This window comes from Trichosurus vulpecula, chromosome 9 (genome assembly GCF_011100635.1).
Source record: "Trichosurus vulpecula isolate mTriVul1 chromosome 9, mTriVul1.pri, whole genome shotgun sequence".
NCBI lineage: Eukaryota > Metazoa > Chordata > Mammalia > Diprotodontia > Phalangeridae > Trichosurus > Trichosurus vulpecula.
This window is the reverse complement of record NC_050581.1, coordinates 154,139,810-154,161,033: the sequence shown is the minus strand read 5'-3', so window position 1 is coordinate 154,161,033 and position 21,224 is coordinate 154,139,810. Positions and strand designations below refer to the sequence as shown.

At 51.6% G+C, this 21,224-nt stretch overlaps 2 protein-coding genes across 2 annotated transcripts; one reads left to right on the top strand and one right to left on the bottom strand.

Annotated features, from left to right (window-relative positions):
• The first annotated feature begins 8 nt into the window (after window positions 1–8).
• On the top strand, window positions 9–7,984 carry CRELD1 (cysteine rich with EGF like domains 1). Its single transcript, XM_036739624.1, has 11 exons — window positions 9–204; window positions 2,339–2,554; window positions 2,677–2,759; window positions 2,994–3,104; window positions 3,755–3,846; window positions 4,446–4,622; window positions 4,755–4,850; window positions 5,582–5,665; window positions 5,837–5,932; window positions 6,093–6,233; window positions 6,845–7,984. Exons 2-11 carry the CDS (start codon window positions 2,417–2,419, stop codon window positions 7,063–7,065), a joined length of 1,239 nt encoding a protein of 412 aa, XP_036595519.1. The 5' UTR covers window positions 9–204; window positions 2,339–2,416; the 3' UTR covers window positions 7,066–7,984.
• A 1,348-nt stretch (window positions 7,985–9,332) lies between these two features.
• PRRT3 (proline rich transmembrane protein 3) lies at window positions 9,333–20,306 on the bottom strand. Its single transcript, XM_036738703.1, has 4 exons — window positions 20,300–20,306; window positions 13,277–14,829; window positions 12,232–12,387; window positions 9,333–11,573 (listed from the first exon to the last, which is right to left on the bottom strand). The coding sequence occupies exons 2-4, from the start codon at window positions 14,769–14,771 to the stop codon at window positions 9,610–9,612; spliced, it is 3,615 nt and encodes a 1,204-aa protein (XP_036594598.1). The 5' UTR covers window positions 14,772–14,829; window positions 20,300–20,306; the 3' UTR covers window positions 9,333–9,609.
• Window positions 20,307–21,224: the final 918 nt, after the last annotated feature.

The following is a 21,224-nucleotide window of genomic DNA, read 5'->3' as shown; positions in this document are numbered from 1 at the left end:
GTGACGTCAGGGCACATGGCCCGCCGCCATTGGTGGAAGAGCTGGCCCCGCCCCCTAGACTGCGGAGCTTGCGGAGGCTCCGAGCCGCTCCGAGGCTGCGACGGCGGCGGCGGCTTTGGCTACGGCTTCGGCGGCGGCGCGAGGGCGGCTGGGCTGGGCGCGGCCCTGGAGCCCCCAGGCCATCCGGGCTCCGGAAGACGGCGGGTACGGACGGCCCCACCCTCCGCGGGTCCCGCCCCCTCCTCTACCCTCCCCCGCCCCGCCCCACCCCGGAACTGAGGGGGGGCACATGTGTCATTCCCCCCCCCCCGCCCCCAGGGATCTCCTCCCCCCACCCCTCGCTTCCTGCCCCTCCCCCACCGCGGTTAATATAAGCCCCCTCCCTTCCCTCTTTCCTTCAGTACCGCTGTTAATGTCAGCCCCCTAATATTGTCCCTTCCCCGAATACTTAGTTAATATGAGCTGGCAGTGTTACCCTTCCCCCTGAATGTCAAGTTAATACCAGCCCCCAAAATTGCCCCTCCCCCGAATACCAAGTTAATATGGGACCCCCAATATTGTCCCTCCTCCTGAACAACTAGTTAATATCGGGCCCCCAATATTGTCCCTCCCGCTGAACACCTAGTTAATATCGGCCCCCTTGATATTGTCCCTCCTCCTGAATACCAAATTAATATCAGTACCCCCAGTGTTGTCCCCTCCCCTTAATGCCTAGTTAATATCAGCCCCCCCATTGCCTCCTCCCTCTGAATACCTAGTTAATATCAGCCCTGCCCCCTTACCTGTTTAGAGCCCTGCCAATAATATCCTTTCCCTTAATACCCTGGTTAATATCAGTCTCCTAATATTGCCATATTCCCTACGATACTGTGGTTAATATTAGTCCCTAAGATTCCCCGCCTCCCCGAATACCTGGTTAAAATCAGGTCCCTCCCCCCAATATTGCCTCCTTTCCGGTTTATATCAGTCCCCCTGATATTGTCCTTTTCTCAGTACTATGGTCAATATCAGCCCTGGGATGTTGCCCCTTTCCCCTGAACACCCAGTTAATACCAGCTCCCCAAATATTGTCCCTCCCCCTGAGTACCAAGTTAATATCAGCTCCCCTAATATTGTACCTCCCCCTGAATACCAAGTTAATATGAGCTCCCCTAAGATTGTCCCTCCCCCTTAACAGCTAGTTAATATTGTCCCCCCAATATTGTCCCTCCCCCTGAATACCAAGTTAATATCAGCTCCCCCAATATTGTCCCTCCCTCTGAATACCAAGTTAATATCAGCTCCCCAATATTGTCCCTCCTCCTGAATACCAAATTAATATCAGTACCTCCAGTGTTGTCCCCTCCCCTGAATGCCTAGTTAATATCAGCATGCCCTTACCTGGTTAGAGCCCTGACAATAATATCCTTTCCCTTAATACCCTAGTTAATATCAGTCCTCTAATATTTCCCTACCCCCCCTCAGTACTTTAGTTAATACCAGTCCTTGATATTGCCCCCTTTTCCTGAACAGCCCAGCTAATACCAGCCCCCCTAATAGTGCCCTCCTCTTTATATGGTAGTTGCTCTAAGCGCCCCCCCCAGCCCCCCTTGTTGCTGCCTACCCTTTCCACACCAGGGTTTATATCAGCTCCTTTGGTGTTTCCCTCTTCTTTTCCATACCTTGCTTAATATCAGCGCCCCTCATATTGTCCCCTTCCTCTCAGTGCTGTAGTTACTATATGACCCCACATTGCCCTTTTTCTCAGTATTTGTTAACATAGGCCTTTTCCTATACTTTTCTCTCAATATCTTTATAAGCCTCCCTACATCCCCACACCCTCCATTCACTCCTTTCCTGGAAATACCATGACTCTTTCCTCTTCCTTTCCTCTCATTCCTCCCCTCTCCCCCGCCACCCCTAGCATTCCCTGAACTTCTCTGTCCAGCTCACCTCCTGCAAATACTCCCTACACACAAGTGTCAATAGACACTGTCCCTTTGCTAGGCTAGTTTTTTGCTCCCTTCCCCCCCCAACCCCCCAAGCAGTCTGGCCAGTGCCTCTTCCTCATTCTGTCTTCCCTACCTACTACTGTCCCCTTAAGCCCAGGTTAGTTATTCCCATCTCCATTTAGAGAGTTTCCTAGTCACTGGTTTCTTTGCTAATTAATTCCTCCTAATACTATTGCCCAACTTGCCTGGAAACAGAGTGATTATCTTCTCACTATTTATCTCCTGCCTTTCCTTTTTCCCTGGTTTCCAGGAGGACTTGTCCCATGTTCCCCAACACTCCCTCGCCTCTGCTATATTCTTCTTCCTCCACTACATATTCTCATCACTGCCCTTGTTAATCTCCCTAGTTTTCTGAACAGGGACAAAGTGGCCCCTGAGCAACGGTCCCTTCACCACCCAATAGCCCCCAGCCTTCTGGAAGGGAGATGGCTCCGGTCCTTTGGAGAGGCCTGGTTCCCCCACTACTGTGGGGCCTGTGCCTCTTTTTGAGCTTCCCTGTCCCTGTGTGGCTCCAATCACAGCCTTGTCACACCTGCCGGGACCTGGTCAACAGCTTCAGCAAGGTGGGTGTTTTTTCCAGTCCTTCCGGCTACCACCCACCCCCAAGTACCTCATGCTTTTTAAGTGTTTGAGGCAGGGCCACTCATCGTGGAGTGGGCTGAATTCTAGAGTTTCTTTTGCCCAGGGTCTGGAACGTACAGTTCGGGACAACTTTGGAGGAGGGAACACTGCCTGGGAGGAGGAGAAGCTGTCTAAGTATAAGGACAGGTAGTTTCAAGGGTTGGAGGACCTTGAGGAAGGACATCTGTTTATTTCTAATCAGTGCCACATTGGGGACCAGGAGCATTCAAGGGTCAAGTCAGCCAGCTGTGTAGATCGAATCACCCTCCCTGGCTAGGCGCCAATAGGGGGCTTCACTGGCTGTGCCAAGCTGGGGTGGAGAGGGAGGGCTGGGCAAGGAGCAGGGCTGGGTCTCAGCTTGTTCATATGCTTTGTGGCCAGTGAGACTCGGCTAGTGGAAGTGCTGGAGGCCGTGTGCAGCAAATCTGACTTTGAGTGTCACCGACTCCTGGAGCAGAGTGAGGAGCTGGTGGAGACTTGGTGGTTCCACAAGTGAGTAGTCTCCCCTGGGGTGTCGGGAGAGAGCTGAGAGGAGCATGCATTGGCATGAGAGGACATTTCCTATCAATCCAAACACTGGGCCATTGCTGGATCTCTTTTGCCCATTTCACACTCCATTTTGTATCATCATTGCTTGTGTCGAGCTTTGGGGTCCCCCACCCCCATTAGATTGTAAGCTCTTTGAAGGCATACACTGCTGATTTTAATCTCTGTAGCCTGAGCATCTAGCACAGTGCCTCTGTGTTAATGGTGCTTAATAAGTGCTTTTTTAATTGAATCAAACCGAACTGAACTGTTTTGGGAAACAACTCATCTGGAAAACAAGATGGTGTGGCACAAAGAGCATTGGATTTGGAATCAGGAAACTTGGAAGTCTGATGCTAATCTGATGTGGGACCCAGTCAATGAGCTTCTCGGGCCACGGCTTCTTTCTCTGTAAAGTAAAGGGAAGAGGGCTGGATGATGTCTCCTTTCCACACCAGCCTTAAAATTTGACTGTGTGGCTCCTTGGTTGGTGAGCATTGGGGGAGGGAGGACCCTGGGCTAGGTGGTCTAGGACCCTCTTCCTTCAGGGCACCTTGAGCCAGTCTTTGAGGCATATATTCTGTCCTGCCCCTTTAATGGTGCCCCCACCCTTGCAGGCAGCATCAGGCCCCAGATCTCTTCCAGTGGCTTTGCATGGACTCCCTAAAGGTTTGCTGCCCTCCTGGAACCTATGGGCCCTCCTGCCTGGGTGAGTTGTTGAAGCTGCCTCTGGGAGTGGGGGGGGTGAGCACATTCGGGCATCTGTACTCCTCTCAGGGACACTGCAGAGAGTGGGCATGGAACCTGTGCTCTTGGGGAAGCATTTCATTTCTCTCAGTCTCAGCTTCTTCCCACTTTCTGATTCTAACTGCATTGATTTTCCTGTGCAAAAGCTTTTCAATTTTATCTGGCAAAAATAGCCCATTTTTTCCTCTGTGATCTCCTCTAACCCTTGTGCAGTTAAGCTGTGCTCTTCATTTACCTCTATTTGTTTTATGACCTAGCCTTAGTTTCCCTATCTGCAGATTGGGGATAATGATATTTGTCCAGCTCCCAGGGGGGTTGTGAAGATGAAATGAGCTTAAAAAAAAAACAAACATGGAGAAGGGTTTTGAAAAAGGCAAGTGTGGTGCCATATGCTGGTATGGTAATATGACCCCAAACACCATGGTGGAGATAAAGGGAGAGGACTGTTCTGGGGGCTCCATGTGCCCACAGATATTTGGGAGAAGGATGGGTGGGTTTCGGCTCTGTCAGCCCAGTTCCAGGGTTGTCCCAGGCTTAGGATGGGTGATTGTTTCCTTACAGCCTGTCCTGGGGGTACAGAGAAGCCATGCAGTGGTAATGGGCACTGTGACGGGGAGGGCACCCGCCAGGGCAGTGGGCGCTGTGACTGCCAGCCCAGCTATGGGGGCCCTACCTGTGCCCAGTGTGGGGACGGTTACTATGAAGCCACTCGCAACTCCAGCCACCTGGTATGTGAGGGTAGGTAGCGGGTCAGGGAGAGGGAGGCCCTTGGGTTGAGGGTGGAGATGGCTTGGTCTGCTCAGCTGTGGATGGGGCACCCCATCTTTTGCCATCTCACCCCATCCCGCCCTTTCTCCTTGCTTCCATCAGCTTGCTTTGGCCCCTGCTCCCGTTGCTCTGGCCCCAAGGAGGGTAACTGCCTACGCTGCAAACAGGGTTGGGCCCTGCACCAGCAGAAGTGTGTGGGTGAGTGTAGTAGTGGAGCAGCACCAAGGACAGGGCTCCCCCCACCTTCCAGGCTTGCCCAGAGTAACGAAAAGAGCATGGGGTCAGGAGAGTTAGATTCTTGTCCCTATAACACTAAGTAGCTACGTGACTTTGGACAAGTCACTTAAACTTTTTGGCCCTCAGTCTTCTCATCTGTAGAAATGGGGCTAAAAATATTGTTCCATAAAGAACTGTGAGTGACTTAACTATTCTCAGCAATGCAGTGATCCAAGACAAAGGACTAATGATGGAGCGTATTATCCACCTCCAGAGAAAGAACTGATACTGTCTGAATACAGACTGAAGCATGCTATTTTTCACTTTTTTCTTTCATTTTTTTTTCGAGTCTTGTACAAAATGCCTAAGAGGGAAATGTTTTCCATTATTGCACATGTATAACCTATATCTGATGGCTTGCTGTCTCAGGGAGGGGGGAGGGAAGGGAGGGGGTGAGAAGCAGAATTTGGAACTCAAAACTAATAAAATATTTTTTAAAATTAGGAAAAAATAGGGCTAAAATTACTTTTCTTTTTTGGGGTTTTGTAAGGATCAGATGAGCTAATGGATGCAAAAAAAACTTGAAAAGAATAAACTGTTGTAGGTACACATAGAGTACTGTGGGGCTTGTGGGGACTGGGTCTCCATGAAGTCAGAGGGAGTTAGGGGCTGGAGGGAATCAGCCGTCTCTGAAGGCCCCCCCTTCTCCACAGATATCGATGAGTGTGGGACAGAGATGGCTGCCTGCAAAGCCAACCAGTTCTGCGTGAACACGGATGGGTCCTACGAGTGCCGAGGTCAGACCCAACTTTGGTGGTGGAAGTATGGGAAAGGGAGGCTACTTGGGAGGGACAGCCCCGCCTTCCATTTCTTACTGCCTACTCCCACCCTCCTAAGTTCTTGGCCATCACAATGTTGTCAGATCTTGGGGTCCTATTCACAGCCCTTCTTCTTCCCTTTCTCCCCAGATTGTGCCAAAGCCTGTGCCGGCTGTATGGGGGCAGGGCCTGCCCGGTGCAAGAGGTGCAGTGTGGGCTATCGACGAGATGGAGCCAAATGCTTGGGTGAGGAACTCTTCTCATTTTGTGCTGACCACTCAGAAGCCATCTGGTCTACCCAGCACTGAGGAATGTGGTGGGAGCCAGGGACTCTGGGTCAGGGTATCCAGGGCTCCTGTTGGAAGGTTGCCTCCAGATAAGGCATGACCTCCCTTCCATCCCCCAGATGTGGACGAGTGTGAGGGTGAGGTAGAGGTGTGCACGGGTGCTCATGAGCTCTGTGAGAACACGGATGGAAGCTATCGATGCGCCTGTGTGGAGGGCTATGAGAGAAGCCAGGAGGGCTGTGTGCCTCGGCAGCCTGAAGGTGAGATGTGTTCCAGATGTAGAACCCAGGCCTTCAGACATCTTTTGGTGGTGCACCTCAGGCAGCTAAAGCACCTTCTGGTTTAGCCTGGTGGATGTTTGAGAGCTCAGTGTCCTGTCCTTCCTTTCAGGCCCCGATGAGATTACATAGAGGTCTATCCAGTGTTTATCTGGCCAACTGGACACAGGACATCTGTTAGACACTTGTCACATTTATTCTTTAGTGTCAATAGCCCTTCCCCCAACCACTTATTTTCTGTGCATGCTCTGTTCTTGACTGCCTTCCCCCAGATTACTCCTCTCCCCAAGCCTTGCTTCTCATCTTCAACTTTCACACCTGGCTTGAGCTGGCTTATGTCCAGCATGGCCTAGTGGATAGAAAGAACCTTAGACTTGAACTCAAGATATCTGAATTGAGACTCACTTGGGAATACTGGGCAAATCCCGTAACCTCTTTTAAAGATGGTTCCTCATCTTCAAAATGAGGATAGTGATCTAGTGAGAGCAGCTATCCCAGATGGTTGTTAGACTCCAGGGAGTCATGTGTGGAAAACACTTTGTAAAACTCAAAGCGGTGCTTGCACACTAATCTCTCATCATTCCCATCTTCAGAGCCTAAGCCTGGTGGCTTCTTCTCAGAGGTGACGGATGATGAGGTGGTGGTCTTGCAGCAGATGTTTTTTGGTGTCATTATCTGTGCCCTGGCCACGCTGGCAGCCAAAGGTGACATGGTCTTCACTGCCATCTTCATTGGGGCTGTGGCTGCCATGGCTGGATACTGGCTGTCTGAACGTAGTGACCGGGTGTTGGACGGCTTCATCAAAGGCAGATAGAGACTTGCTACAGGTGGGAGGGGCCCCCCCTCCCTCTCTACAGTACAGGGCCAAGGGTGGTTGGCTCAGGTCCAGCCCCAGGGGCTGACACAGGGAAAGACTGGAAACTGATGGTGGGGGGAGACTGGATCCAGATGGGGAGGCAGCTTGGGCAAGTTAAGGTTTGTGCCAAGGGGGGAAGAAGCCAGAGTTGGGGTGAGGTAGATCAACAAACCTTAACTCTAATCCAAGCTCAACTGAATCAGGACTGCTGGCTTCCAGGTGCCACACTAGTCCTCTGCTAAGCTCAGTGCCTCTCTCTGTCCCTTGGCTTTCATCTTTGTAGATGTGATCCACCTAGGCAGAGCTGGAGACAGGGCAGATGTCTCCCTCCTAGACAGAGGCTAGGGCTACAGTTACTTTGTTTTTATGTGTGGGGACTGAGCCAGGGTTCCACCCTTTCTTCTGGCTTCTCCACCACATTTCCCTTCTCTACCAGACGAACTTCCTGGGGCCCTCCCCTCCCCTTCGCACTGAGGTTCAAGGCCCTCCAGTGATGCTGAGGCCTACCTGTCTTAGGAGCTAGCAATGGAAGAGTTCTGAAAAAATGCCCCTGGAGGCAGAGCCCACAACTTTCGGGAGAGTTGGGGAGGAAGGGTGGGAACAAGATACTGAAGGGGAGAACAGGTCCTACTTAAGTGATTTTTAAGAATCATTTCCCCAATTTGGTAGTGCCTGTGACTTTGGCCACACAGCTGTGCCCTACCTTCTTCCTTCTCTCCTCTTTAGTCCTGGGAACTGGGAGGCAGAGGGAGGTGGTCTATGCAAGGGGAGGGGAGCAGAGGGACAGAATCCTCCTGCATGGTCCCTGCCCTTGCTTTTGCCCACTTTGACTCAACTATTTATTCATCTCAGGAAAATAAAGCTCTTCATAAATCTAGCAGTGACTCCAGCCTCTCTAAGTCACCCTAGCTTTTAGCTCGATGTATTGTATATTTGTCTAATGGTAACCCCATGTAGTAGGGCATACAACCAGGGTCCAGTGGGCCTTTGATCACCTGGAGTGGGCTGTCCTGATTCACCCATCCATCCTCACATCACCATCTGGTGTCTGTGTCCTCCCCTAGGTTGCCCCTCATGGCTGACCTAACAAGCTGGGGATTCTCTTTCATTTTTTCCTGATTTTTCAAGGATATCCTGCCCCACCTTGTTATTCCTCAGTCTTGCCCATAACCAGCCCATCTTCTCCCACTCACACATTTATTTCTTGGACACCCTAGACTCTAGTTCTTCGGAATTCCTTATTTTGTTAGATCACACTCTGCACACTCCCACCATGCACTTCTTCATTGTCTTTTGTGTAAAACTTAAAAAAAATTTCCCCCCAAATTTGGGGCCAAAATATTACTATCCTCATTTTACAGAGAGGAAAACTGAGTCTTACAGAGGTTAAATGACTCATCCTAGGCCCTCTGGAGAATCACCCCCAGATCTTCTGACTCTGAATCTCGGTTTATAGCCTTTTCAACTCCCCAGAGAATAGAAGGTGCTAAGGAAAAAGGTTCATCTCCCTTTGGAACTTGAAGAACTAGAAGGATTGGCTGGCCACTGGGTTGGGTGATAGGTCAGGGTTTGCCATCATTTACAGTGTGAGAGCTTCAGGAATTGTCCCCCTGGGGAAGAGTTACAGGATTAGGGAATGTAGTTTGTGTATGTGAGATTCAGTTGGATCAGGGGCTCTTTAGAAGTAGCCTGGATGCCAGAGGAGAGAAAAGCCTCTGTAGCCAAGGACTGCCCACTCCCAACCTCCATCTACCGGTGTGTAGATTCTCCCAAGAGCTTCAAGTGCAACTCCCTGGTCCTAGACCTAGAAGTAGAAGGGACCTTAGAGGTGATCTAGTGAAACCCCCCTCACTTTACAGATGAGGAAACTGAGTCCCAGAGGGGTTAAGTGACTAGCAAAGCCAAAATTTTAATTTCTGTCCTTTGACTTCTGAGTTCATCGCACCTTCCACTGTGGAGCCATCATGGATGTTGGAGCAGTGCCTGGTTTTCCCTTCCTTGGGTAGTTGAAAGCCTAGCCTGGGATGGTAGGAGTGGCCTGGCCCTTCACAGAGCTGGAGGATGGAGATCATATGGGAGGACGTCTAGGACTTGGGGGCTAAAGAGGGACAGGAAGGGGTGGGCAAGGCAGATTGGTTTTAAAAGTTTATTTTGTCTTTCTTTTGGCACAAAGCAGGAAGTTTGAGAAATGGCTCTCCTAGGGGCTTGCTGCAGAACGAGTCCCCCATTATAGCTCTCGGAATCCTTTCTTCCTTGGCTCTGTGCTGAGGGGGCAGCAGAGGGCTGGGGCAGAAGCCCCCTCCCCTAGGGCTCTTCCCCCACCCTCCTTCCGGCTCTACCTCCACTCGGTGAAGGCCATAGCTCCTGGGTAACAAAAGAGTTCAAAAAAAATGTAAAAAAATAATCCCTGGGCTGCTGTGGGGGACGGAGAGAGGGAAAGGAAGAGGCTCCCCCCTTTCTCTTTAGCCCCCATTTCTCCAGCGTCTAACCATTCTGGCCTGATCACAGCTCTATGGTCTCGCTGGAGGCGCTTCGCGAGTCCACCTGCTTGCTCAGGGCCAGGAAGCTCCGACGGGCTTCGCGCTCCGAGTCCCCGGGCTCTTCGGGGGCGGACGCGGGTTCCGGTTCGGCCTGGGAAGGCAGCAGCTGTACAGTGCTGGGCAGCTCGTCTAGGGGCAGGCTCTCCACGGATGACAGCCCGTGGCGCCATGGGTTCCAGCTGATCTTGAGGGAGCCCTTGGAAAAGCTATCCAGCGAGCTCCCGGACGCTGCCCCGGCCTCAGGCTCGGGGGCAGGCTTGGGGACGACCCGCACGTCGGTCAAGGAACTGCAGCGGTCCTGAGGGGTTAGGCCCGAACGGTCGGGGTCACTGCTGCGCCTCTGTCGCAAGTGGGGGGCTCCTGGCTGGGAGATAGCTTGCAAGGAGGTGGCTGAGTCCCGACGGCCCAGGCCAGCTGGGTACTGCAGGCTGGAGCGCAAGAACACGCTGTCGCGGACCAGGTGCTCCCGGAACAGCGCCTCGTCAATGCTCCGGCTGAGGTTGATGGGCGAAGGCGGGCGCAAGTCCAGCTCGCTCATTGACAGCCCCGCAGTTTTATCCAGGCACACGCTGCTGCGAGATCGACCTGGGCCCACGTTGTTGGGGTATTTGGGGCTCCGACCGGCCCGAGCCAGGGAAGCCGCCGAGCCGGCGGGGCTAGGAAGGACGTGGCCGGCTCGCAGCTCATTGCTGTCCTTGGGGGGCCGGGATCCCCCGCTCTCCGCGGGGTTGCGAATGAGGCTCTTGCTGATGTCGGTGCCGCCGCGCTCGACACTGGCTGTGCCCGTCCAGTCGTAGCAGTTGTTAGGGTACTCGGGCACCTCGTTTTTTCCTGGTGGGGGACATGCGTAGTGCAGCAGCTTGCCCCAGCACGTGTGCTCAGTGGGCCTCGGTCCCCAGCGGCATGAAGCGACCCCAGCCACCAGGGCCAGTGCGGCGGCCCAGGCGAGTTCCACCAGGCGTAGCCAGAATTGCACGCCCCACCAGGGCCAGGAGAAACGGCTCGGGGTCCCCGCCAGCGGGTACAGCCACACCGCGGCCGCCAATTGCAAACCGCTGGCCAGCAATCCCAGGGCCCCGCCCACAGCCAGGACCCTGGGACCCGGACCTGGGGCTCGGCTCCTCCCGTGGCCCTCGGGGCCGACCTCCACCGCACCAAGTAGCCAGCGACGACACAGGAGCAGCGTGCCCAGCGCCACCCCGGCGCCCCAGGCGCACGACAATCCCTGCACCAGCAGGTTGAGAGGAGGGCGAAGCCAGGGGGAGAGAAGATCAGCTCCTAGCAGTAGCGTCCAGTGCACGGCGCCCAGAGCGCCCAGCAGACGCAGGCTACGCAGCCGGGGCGGGAGTAGCTGCCCGAGGCCTAGGAGCGCCAGCGCCCCGAGGGCCGTCACGAGCAGCGGGAAGGGCAGATTGTAGAGGACCAGCCCCGTGCGGGCTGCCAAGCGGCCCCGCGAGCCGTACGGGTCGGCCAACAAGTAGATGGCGCGCAGCAAGGAGGCGGCTAGCACGAGAGCGGCAGCGGCCAGCGCATGGGCTCGCCCAGGCACGTGGGGCGTGACCGCGGCGGCCACTAGGCCCGCCAGGGCCAGGAACGCCAGCAGCAGGAAGAACGCCCCGGCACCATACACGTGGAGCTCCCAGGCGAAGCTCAGCGTGTGCCGCAGGGGCCCCCAGCGCAGCGGTGGGGAGCTCGTCTCGTTGGCCTGGGGGCCGCACGCCCTCGGGCCGCAAGTGGAATCCGGAGGAAGGTCGGAGGCCTCGGGACTAGGAGAAGGCTCCGGAGGGTTCGGCTGCCCCAGGGCTCTCTGGGTGGTGACTCGGATGAGACCCCTGCGGGAAGTGGTCAAGGAAGGCCCGGAGGAAGCTGGAGGGGCCGGAGGGTGGCTCTGCGGAGGCCGCTCCCCAGGCTGTCTTTCCTCTTCACCTGTAACAAGGACATCTATAAAATCTCTGCCCTCCCGAAACATTGCCAAGGGCCACAGTCCTTCCCCTGTGGTTTGAGAAGGGGTCCACCCATAAAATAAGCACCTACCTCGCAGCATTATTGTGAAAATCAAATGAGATAATTGTAAAAGCTGCTTAGCTTTAGCGCAGTGGCTGGTTCATCGTAGGTACCATATAGTTATTCCCTCCCCCTCCCAGCCAACTAGCTGGGGGACTTCCTTTGGTCTCTCTCTGTCTTAATCGTTGTTATCTGGCACCCTGGAGAAGAAGAAGCTGGAACTGTATCGAGCTGACCCCCTTAGCCCTTAGAGCAGCAGAATGGAGAGGCAGGCAGAAATTTGCTTGGCATTGGGAAAACTCCCCAACCCCTAAGGCCACAAATGAATCACCTAGAAGGGCCTTCCTTTTTTAGTAAAGGGAAAATGGGAAAGTAGTGGCTTTTTAAAAAGGGGAACAGCAGACCAAAAAAATAACTTGTCCTTCGAGGAAAATTGGCACTAGGTCTTCTAATGGGACTAGATGTGCTTCCTGGTTTCCAAATCAGAAGATTTCAAACCCGGAATCTTCTCTTCTGTGGGTAGCTGGGTAAAAAGGGGCCTTTCTCCCAACCATATTCAGGCCCCACAAAGTTCCCTCACCTGGTGGTCCAACTGCTGGGAGGCTTTTTGTGGTATTGGTCATCTTCTCAGGAGCAGGAGTGCTTGGAGTGGTGGAATTCTGGGAATTTGGGGATTCCACAGCCCCTCTTACTCGCTGAGGGGAAATCAGTTCAGCTCCTTCCAAGAGTCCTGTCTCTGAAATAACAATGATATCATCTGGGGGCGGGGGGGGGGGGGGGGGGGAGGACTCCCATTATGACAACTCCCTCCACCAACACAACTGGCTGATCTCTATAATTTATGGTCTTAAGAATGTTCCCTGAAACTCAGAGAGATGAAGTGACTTTTCCACCTTCAGGTAGTTCCTAAATGTTAGAGGAAGAATTTAATTACAGGTCTTACCGACCCATAGTCCAGAACTCTATATGCTAAGCACGTTGCTGCTCCACTTACCCTGTATGTATGGCAATTCACAATTTCCAAGGAACTTTGATTTCATTATCTCATTTGGTCCCATCATAGGATTTAGAATTCAAAAGGACCTTGGAAATCAGGTAGTCTAATACCATCGCTTTTATAGTTGAGAAAACTGTGGTTCAAAGTCCTGCAAGCAGTAAGTAGGACACTAGGGATTTGAACCCAGGCCCTCTGATTCCCAAGGCAGTCTTTTGTACTAGTTTATATTATTTTTACATTATTCTTCACATTTTGCAGAGGAGAAAACTGAGGTGCTTAGAGGTTAAATAACTTGTCTATGGTCACATGACAGTAGCTGAACTAGGGACCTCTGAAGATTCTTGGAATACTGCTTCCTTGGAGGCAGAGCACGTTTCCTAGGTCCACACTTCCTAGAGAGGGCATACCCAGGGCTGCAGGAAGTAGCATGAAGGCCAGGCCTAGACAGGGCTTCTAGTGTTGAGAGGAGACACTCTGGGCATTTATTTCCTGGGTCAGTTCCTTCCTTGCCCAAAGGAACCCAGTAGGGTCTAGGATGAAGAATGGGAAGGATGTAAGCATTCAGGAACTACGTGAAACGGAGCCTACTTAGAGGGACCAGTGCTTAGAACCTCCCCTTGGCACCTACCTGGCCCAGGCTGATGCCCAGGAGACAATGGAGCTGTAGTGTTGGAGACAGGGGAAGGCGATGGTGACTTGGAGCTGGGAAGGAGTGTAGCAGATGCACTGTTCCCCTCATTGTCAGAGTCCTCTGTCTGGGGGCTGAGGGGAGCCTTTTGGGTGCTGATTTGATGGGCAAAATGGGTACTCCAGCGTCCAGTCCTGGGGTCAGGGTCTTCAGCTAGGACCGAGGGCAGGCGATTTGATGAGATCCAGATGGGCAGGGACCTGGAACCCTGTGAAGAAGTTGCTGGAGCAGAGGATGTCAGCTCAGGCTTTAGGAGGGTTTCAGGCCTTCGGACAGAAGACACAGAACTCTTCTCGGTGATAACCTGGGGGGCCTGGGCGTCTTCACTCCAGCTCCTCCCTCCCCCTGGTTTTGGGGAACCCTGCTTCCTCTCTTTGGTGGTAACCTTCCCACTCCAGTTTTGTGCTTTCACTGTTTTCCCGTCTCCAGCTCCCACAGTGGGGCTTAGGGCATGGTCAATTGGGAAGGGGACATAACCGTTCATGGTCCTGAGGGTGACAGAGTCTGTTTGCATAATCAGGTGTTCACCTGCCCCTGGGATCACAAGACTATTACTTGTTGGCTGGTGCTCATGATGAGTTGTCATGGAAGGCAGCCATGAAAGAGCCGGAGCCTGGGCAGCCAATGGCCCTTGAAGACTAAGGTGGTCTTCCCTGCTCACTACCTTCCAGCCCAGGACCTCCCTAGGAATCCCTTCTGGGGTGGGGTCTGTCATACCTTTGGACAAGACCTCTACTTTCTCGTGAACTGTGGACACTTTTGAGTGGGCTCTTTCAGTTCTGGGTTCTAGGGCAACAGTGGGGATGAGATAAAGAGCTGAGGACTCCTCAGGGGACTCAGCTGTCAGGGAGAATGGAGTCTGCTGTCCTGGAGTCTGCTCTGAGTTCAGTGGACCCCTTCTGTCTTTGGAAGTGGGTCCCTTTGAAACCCAAAACTTGACCCCTGCATCCTTAGTGCCTAATTTATCCACCAAACTGTATCCCTCCTGCCTAGAGGCAGGCCCCATCCACACAGCTCCAGTGATGCTATCCTGACCAGGAGGGGTCGCAAAACTGGCTACTGAGCTCAGAGGGGGAGAGGTGGACAGGGACAGGACTGGGCTATTTGGAGACTTTCTGGGCCTTCCAGTTTCTCCTGGTCCTGCAGTAGCCCTGAGCCAAGGAGGCAATGTGGGTCTGAGCCAATCTATGAGGTCTGTGCCAAGTTCACCTCTACCCCCCTGATTTATCCTGGACTTGTCTTGAGAGTTAAGGTTCTGGTGCCTGGTTCCAGGGGATTCCCCATGGTCCTGCTGGGATTCCTGAGTAGGGTGTTTGTCAAGGCTTTGTCTTGAGCCTTCTGGCTGTCTAGGAAGCTGTCCAGCCTGCACTATGCAAGGGAGGAGGATTATTGTGAGGAAGAGGCTCCAGAGGGAGATGTGAGTGGTGGGAGCCATGGTCAATGTCAGCTCTCCAGGGGTGCCTTCCTCTGCCTTCACTTTTCCCTTGACAAACCTGCAATAGAAAGAAGAATGTGGGGGGAGGTGAGGAGAATTGGCAGATGCTGTAGAATGCAAACTGCCTGAGAGAAGGCACTGTTTCTTTTTTTATTCTTTGTATCTCACGAGCCTCGATAAGCCTGGAGTAAGTAGGAGCTTAATTAGTTTTTGAGGAATCAAACTGACTCATTTATGTAGCGCCTAAAAGTTTACAAAGTAGTGCACAACTTATCTGCATTTCACAGGTGAGGAAACTGAGGTTAAATGCCTTGCCTAGAGTCATGCAGCTAGTAAGGACCAGAGCTGAGGTTCAAAAGCAGGTCTTCAGACTCCAGACCCTCCTCTGGTCCTCCTCCGATCTGCCAGTACCAAGGAGGGCACTGGCCTGGAAGTCAGGAGATTTCAAATGCCAATTCCGGTTCTGACTTCCTCATCTATGAAATGATAATTACCATATTGTAAAAAAGGAACAATTTGAAAATATTTAAGAACTCCCATCAATCGTGAGTCCAGAGGCCCAATGAGGAAACATCTGCTGTCAGGGAAGTAACAGACTCATATATTCTACAGAACGAGTCACATGTTTGGACATGACCAATGGGGCAATTTTTTTTTGGCTTGACTATATATATGTGTTATGAGGTTATCATTTTCCTTTTTTTTTTTTCCCAGTGAGAGTAGTGGGAAAAGGGAAGGAGAAAAAAATGCATGAAAATTTAAAAAAAAACGGTTTTTCAAAACTGGTTTGTAGTCTCAGAAGGAAATGTTGAACCACTCCAGTATCTTTGCCAAAAGAAGAGTTGGGACATGACTGAAAAACAGTTGAACAGCAAAGTCTCAGCTCTGACACTAACTGGTTTTATAATCTTGGAGAACTCACTTGCCTTCTTATCCTCAGTTTTCTCATCCATCAATTGGGAACAATAATGTTTCACAGGATTGTAAGCTTAGTCGATTACACCATAGAATGTAAGTTCCTTGACAGCTTGCCCTGTTTCTCTTTTGTCTTTGTAGTCCTACTCCTTAGCACAATGCCCGGTACATGGCAGATACTAAGTCCTTGTTAAATGAATAACTTGTGAGGATTATATGAGATAGTGGGCAAGTAAGTGCTTAGGAAAGCATTAGATAGCTGTCTATTTTTTTAAAGGACCTTGTGCTCAGGTTTATGCCCTGTCCCTCCTCAGACTCTTTGGCTCCCCAGGGTTGAGGGCCCAGCCAGTCAGTCCTATCCCCTTCTTTCCCAGCAGAGCCCCAGCAGGGACTCTTACTTCAGGACCTGGAAGCTGGACTGTCAGCATCCCCTGGCCTGGCCCAATTCCACTTTGGGCCTATCCCAGGGATGAGTTGGCACCTGACTGAAGGACAAAGGCAGTTCAAGCTTCACCTGGCCCCAAACCTTCTGTTTGCCCAAGAAAAGCTGATCCTGAGCTTTAATCAGCTCCCTGTTGTGAGTGACCAATAATAACAAGGCCTCTTTTCTAGGATCAGATGATTTGAAGCTGGAAGGGACCTCAAAGATCATTTAGTATAACTTTGTCATTTTACAGTTGAGAAAACTGACGTGTAGAGAGGGAAAGTCACTTTCCAGGTTATACAGGTGGCAGGAGCAGGATTTGAACTCATCTTCTTTATTATTTTTCAGCAGACTGCTCTCACCGAAAGAGGAATTTTGAGGGTGGCAGTGCCCAGAGTGTTTCCAGAATATGCTCCAGCCCCACAATATCATAAGAACATAGAAATAGGCTCTGCAGATGAGGAGTCCACTGCCAGGGAGCACTAGGGTTGACCCTAGTGAGCCTTTTACCTGAAAACTAGGGCACATAAATGTTGAGTGAGAGTGGGGGAGGAGGAAGAAAGAAGAAATGAGAGATGGCATCACAAGTAAGGTTGTATACTCCTGGCTCAGAAGCTGTCTCCTAGGTCACTCTGGCAAAGGAGATTTGTGTTTGGGGAGGAGGAGAGGAAATAAGACCCTCGGTTTCCCACCAATGGCTGCTGTTCCTGGCAGCACTGGGGCCACTGTACTGGGGACCAGGTACTGTGCTCCTATCACATTACCCTTCTTCCCTACCCCCTCTCTGATCCTTCTCTTGTGCCTGGCACAGTGCCCTCCCTGCAGTACCCAAGCTCAGCCTGAATGGTGTGTGTGTGTGTGTGTGTGTGTGTGTGTGTGTGTGTGTGTTTGTGTGTGTGTGCAGGGGATTGGGGGCAGCTGCACTACCTTCCTGCCCCACCTTCCTGCCCCATGGAGCTGAGAGGGGGAGGGGGCAGTTCAGCAGTCTAAGGGACATGCCAGGATCCCTGCCACCCATTGCCCCTAGGCTGAAGGGATCCCTAGGGTCACTCCTTACCTGGGCACTGGCCCCAGACCCCCCTCGTTCACCTTGCATCCATCTCTGCTGCTTTGCCTGTGCTCAGTATCCTCAGAGATGTTCAGACATGGCTAACTGAGCCCTGCACTGCCGATGGCTGGGCTTGGAGCACCATCTCCAGTCACTGCAGTCGATTTAACCCATTCTAGCTGGCATCTTCTCCCCCATGTCCTTCCCCCTTAATCACCTCCCCTCCCAACATGAGCATAGGTTCATAGGTCATCAGAGATGAAAGGGACCTTAGAAATCACCTGCTGCCAACCCTCCTTTTACTGTGGGACAAAATGAAGCCCAGAGAATGTAACTTGGCCAGGGTCACCCAGTTAGCAGATATTGGACTAGAGACTGGAACCCAGGTTTCCAGACTCTGAGTCTGTCATTCTTAGCAACAGCCCCTCCCCAAAGACTTGTTCTCCCCCTTTTGTCCTGTTGTCTCACTACAAGAGAGCAAAAGCTTAATCTATTGCTTAAATGACCAGTTGGGTTCTGGCTATTCCAAAGGGGGAAGGACTGGGGAAGGCAGACCTAGAGTATCCCCAGCTGTTCCTAAACCTGGACTAGCCTCCCGTCTGAAGCAGTTTTCACTGGATCCCTACCCTTCTTCCAGTCTTAAGTACAACCCAAGCCTCTAACCTGAATTTGCTGTGTGGCCTTAGACCATACTTTGGGACTCGGTTTTTCCATCTGTCAAATTGGACTAAGAATACCTGTCTTACCTAAAGTCATCATCCTGAAAATGCAGAGTATCTCCTAGGTATAGGAAACAATTGTGAGGAAGAAATTAAATAAGACATTGAGGTCTGGTGCAAAAAGGACTACACCTGCTTCTTGCTATATGAATGGCTTAGGGAAAATGGCTCTTCCTCTCTGGGTCTCAGTTCCCTGATCCATAAAATAATGAGGTTTCACTAGATGACCTCTAAGACTCCCCTCCAGCTCTAAATCCCATGATGTTAGTTGCGAAAGGGTTTTTTTATAAAGCAATATAAAAATGGGAAGTCCCATGTTTATTATTATTGATAGAGGGTTTTAAAGTATTCTTTGCCTGCTTTAGAAAAGCCCCTCTCTTCCCAGGTCACTTAGCTCATAACAAAGATCCCACTGGTTACTCTGGGCATGGCCTTAGTTTCCCTAGTCTGTATTCCTACAGTTCTTGGTCTACTCCCACCTGGTCCTCTTGCCTAGGTCTTCTTTAAGTCTTCCTTTTGGGATTATTTTTAAGGGCTAGTGACTGTGGGTGGGTAGGGGAGAAGGCGGGGCACAGACTGTTGATTGGAAAGTGGGAGACCTGCTTTAATCTTAACTAGCTCCCAGGCTATTGAAAAGGGATCATGGCTAACAGTGGAAGTGTCTGTCATCTCTGCTCCCCCGTATTTTAGCCCATGTAGGGGCTCTATGCCTTAGGATCGTGGGAACACAGATTCCAAGCCAAGAGACTTTGGAGGTCATTTAGTCCAGCCTCCTCATTTTACAGAAGAAATGGAGACCCAAGAAGGAGACTTGCCCAGGGTCATATGGGTATTAAGTAACAGAAGGGATAGGAACCTATTTCCTCTTATTCCTGATTCAGGGCTCTATCCACTGTAGTGGAAGGAGCAGGAAGCAGGGAGATGGATCTGGGATTCGGCTGCCCATTCCTATGAGAGCCCTGTTCTTTCTCCCCCATTTCCCTAATATCTAACAGCTTGGTCCAGTCCGGACACACCTGCTCTCTGTGTACTCTCCACTATGTGTTCTTTCCTAGAGCAGCAGTTCACCTACCGGTGGTCAGAGGTGGAAGAAACTTCTGGTTCAAGCACCCCACCCCCACCCCAGGGTGGGGTCCTGTAGCAGCAGGTAGGTATAGGATCAGTGATGTCAGTAGCTGTCCTCACCTTCACCCTCTTCCCCGATCTGCCTCCACAGGCATTGTGGGTGCCAGAGTCCTTCTGTCTTGCCCCTTGTCTGGGAGAGCCTACCTCCTGTTCCATCATAGCCCCGCCTTCTGCCTAATCAGGCACCCTAATCCTATAATGTTTCCATGTGGTGGATTAGGAAGGATTCTGAGATTCTGGACAAAGAAAAGATGCATTTTTCTAGCCCAGTGATTGAAGCCAAGATGAAAGTTAATCCTACAAGAGGAATGGGGACTGGAGAAGTGGGATGTGTGTGAGTGTGGATGTTGGGGGGAAGAAATTAGTGGTGTCTATGAGTGTGAGTGTGGAGCAGTGGGGAGATATTATATGGTGTGTGTGTATGTGAGTATGGATGTCGGGAAGGAATTATGTAGTGTGTAGGTATGTGTGTGAGTGTGGATGTGGGGGGGGAGAAATTATGTGGTGTGTATGTGTGTGAGTGTGGATTGCAGGGGGGAGGCTTGGGAGGGAATTACATGAAAAGGAACAACAGCAGAACTCTGGTACTTTAGTGGGGGAGATAAATTCCAGAGAGTAAAAGAGGTTGGGAAACCCATACCCTTAGGGAGTCCAGGCCAGAGTCCTAGCTATGAGGAGGAGGGGATGGCAGAAAACAGGGACACAGACTAGACACCCTGGGGGTTCTTAACCTGGGCTCCATGGACTCCCAGGGGATCAAAGGATAGATTTCAGAGGGTTATTGAATTTTTTTTTGTTTTTTTTTGGCAGGGCAATTGGGTTTAAGTGACTTGCCCAAGGTCACACAGCTAGTACATGTCAAGTGTCTGAGGTCGGATTTGAACTCAGAGCCTCCTGACTCCAGTCGGTGCTCTACTCACTGTGTTACCTAACTGCCCCGGGTTATTGAATTTTTAAAAGTATTTTGAAAAAAAAGTATTTTGATAACTTTATTTCAGTCTCATTGATTTTCTTTGTAATCCTATTTATTTTATTTTATGCATTTTAAAACATTCTGAGGAGTCCATAGGCATTATCAAAGTACCAAAAGAGTCCATGGCACTAAAAAGGTTAAGGATCCCTGGGCTAGAGGCAGTGGAGGCCCAAAGCATTTGTGAGCCAAGGCAGACCTCTCTTAGCTCTCTTCCCAATGCCCTCGTACCCATGGAGGCAGGGAAGAACTGGGGTGAGGATGGGGGTAGGGGAGGAAAGCAGGGAGAGGGGCACTGATAAAAGGAGCCTGGTCTCAGTAGCTTACCCAGAAAACCTTTGCACTTCTCAGCAGCTCTGGGAGCCTCCCCAATCCAGTATCCTTTGCATGGGAGCCTGTCCGCTAGAGAAGAAGCCAGCCATCCTGGGGAAAGGTCCACAGCTTCAGCCCCTTCCAAACGCAGCCTCTTTCCTCTGGTGCTCTCAGTTAAGAGGGGCCTGCCTGCACAGGTGACTCCCTAAGCACACAGAGTCAAGGTGTGAAATCCTAACAGCCAACCCCATGGTTTGCCCAGGAGCAAGCTAGGTGTTGTACAGACCCACCCACACATATGCAGAGCAGGACAGACACCTTAAGACACCCACTGAGAGCTTACACCCGTCCTCCTTCCTAGGCATCAGGATATCTAAATAGCAGTTTGGGTTTGATGGTGAAGGTAGGAGTTGAGGAGGGATCTGGGGCTAGTCCAGGATGGAGGAGGGGCACCCTCCCACCAGATATACCAGGAATGAGAACAAAGTTCCTGTGCTGCCAAAACTCAGCCAGCTTTCCAGTGAAATGGGTTGGGGGAGGATGATGAGTCCTTGGCTGTCTTGGACAGGACTGTGAGTGTATTTGGGAGCATCCATGCCATAACAGTCTGGGTTCTCAGACTCAGAACTGTTCTTTGCTCTTCCCCACCCCCTACACCTAGCAGGAACCAATATAAGATCATAGACTAGAACTGCTATTCTTCCAAGCTAAGGGACAAAAGGGCGAATCTAATCTAACCTTCTCATTTTGTAGCCTGAGGCCCAAGATGGCAAATGACTCGCCCAAGGTCACATGGCCCATAACAGAGCCGGAATTCCACCCCAACATCTCCGACATCTCCAGTGGCTTCTGCCACCATCCTAACTCCTGGGACACCCAGCAAGCCTCTTAGCTCTACGGACCCTGGGCTCTTCCCCCTTGAAGCCCCAGTCCCGCTCCC

Coding starts and splice junctions, on each gene's coding strand:
- CRELD1 (XM_036739624.1), top strand. CDS start 2,417: ATGGCTCCGGTCCTTTGGAGAGGCCTGGTTCCCCCACTACTGTGGGGC. Junction 2,760..2,993: donor CTGTCTAAGTATAAGGACAG/GTAGTTTCAAGG, acceptor CTTTGTGGCCAG/TGAGACTCGGCTAGTGGAAG. Junction 3,847..4,445: donor CTATGGGCCCTCCTGCCTGG/GTGAGTTGTTGA, acceptor GTTTCCTTACAG/CCTGTCCTGGGGGTACAGAG.
- PRRT3 (XM_036738703.1), bottom strand. CDS start 14,771: ATGGCTCCCACCACTCACATCTCCCTCTGGAGCCTCTTCCTCACAATA. Junction 12,388..13,276: donor TGGGCATCAGCCTGGGCCAG/GTAGGTGCCAAG, acceptor TTGTTATTTCAG/AGACAGGACTCTTGGAAGGA. Junction 11,574..12,231: donor CCCAGCAGTTGGACCACCAG/GTGAGGGAACTT, acceptor TCCTTGTTACAG/GTGAAGAGGAAAGACAGCCT.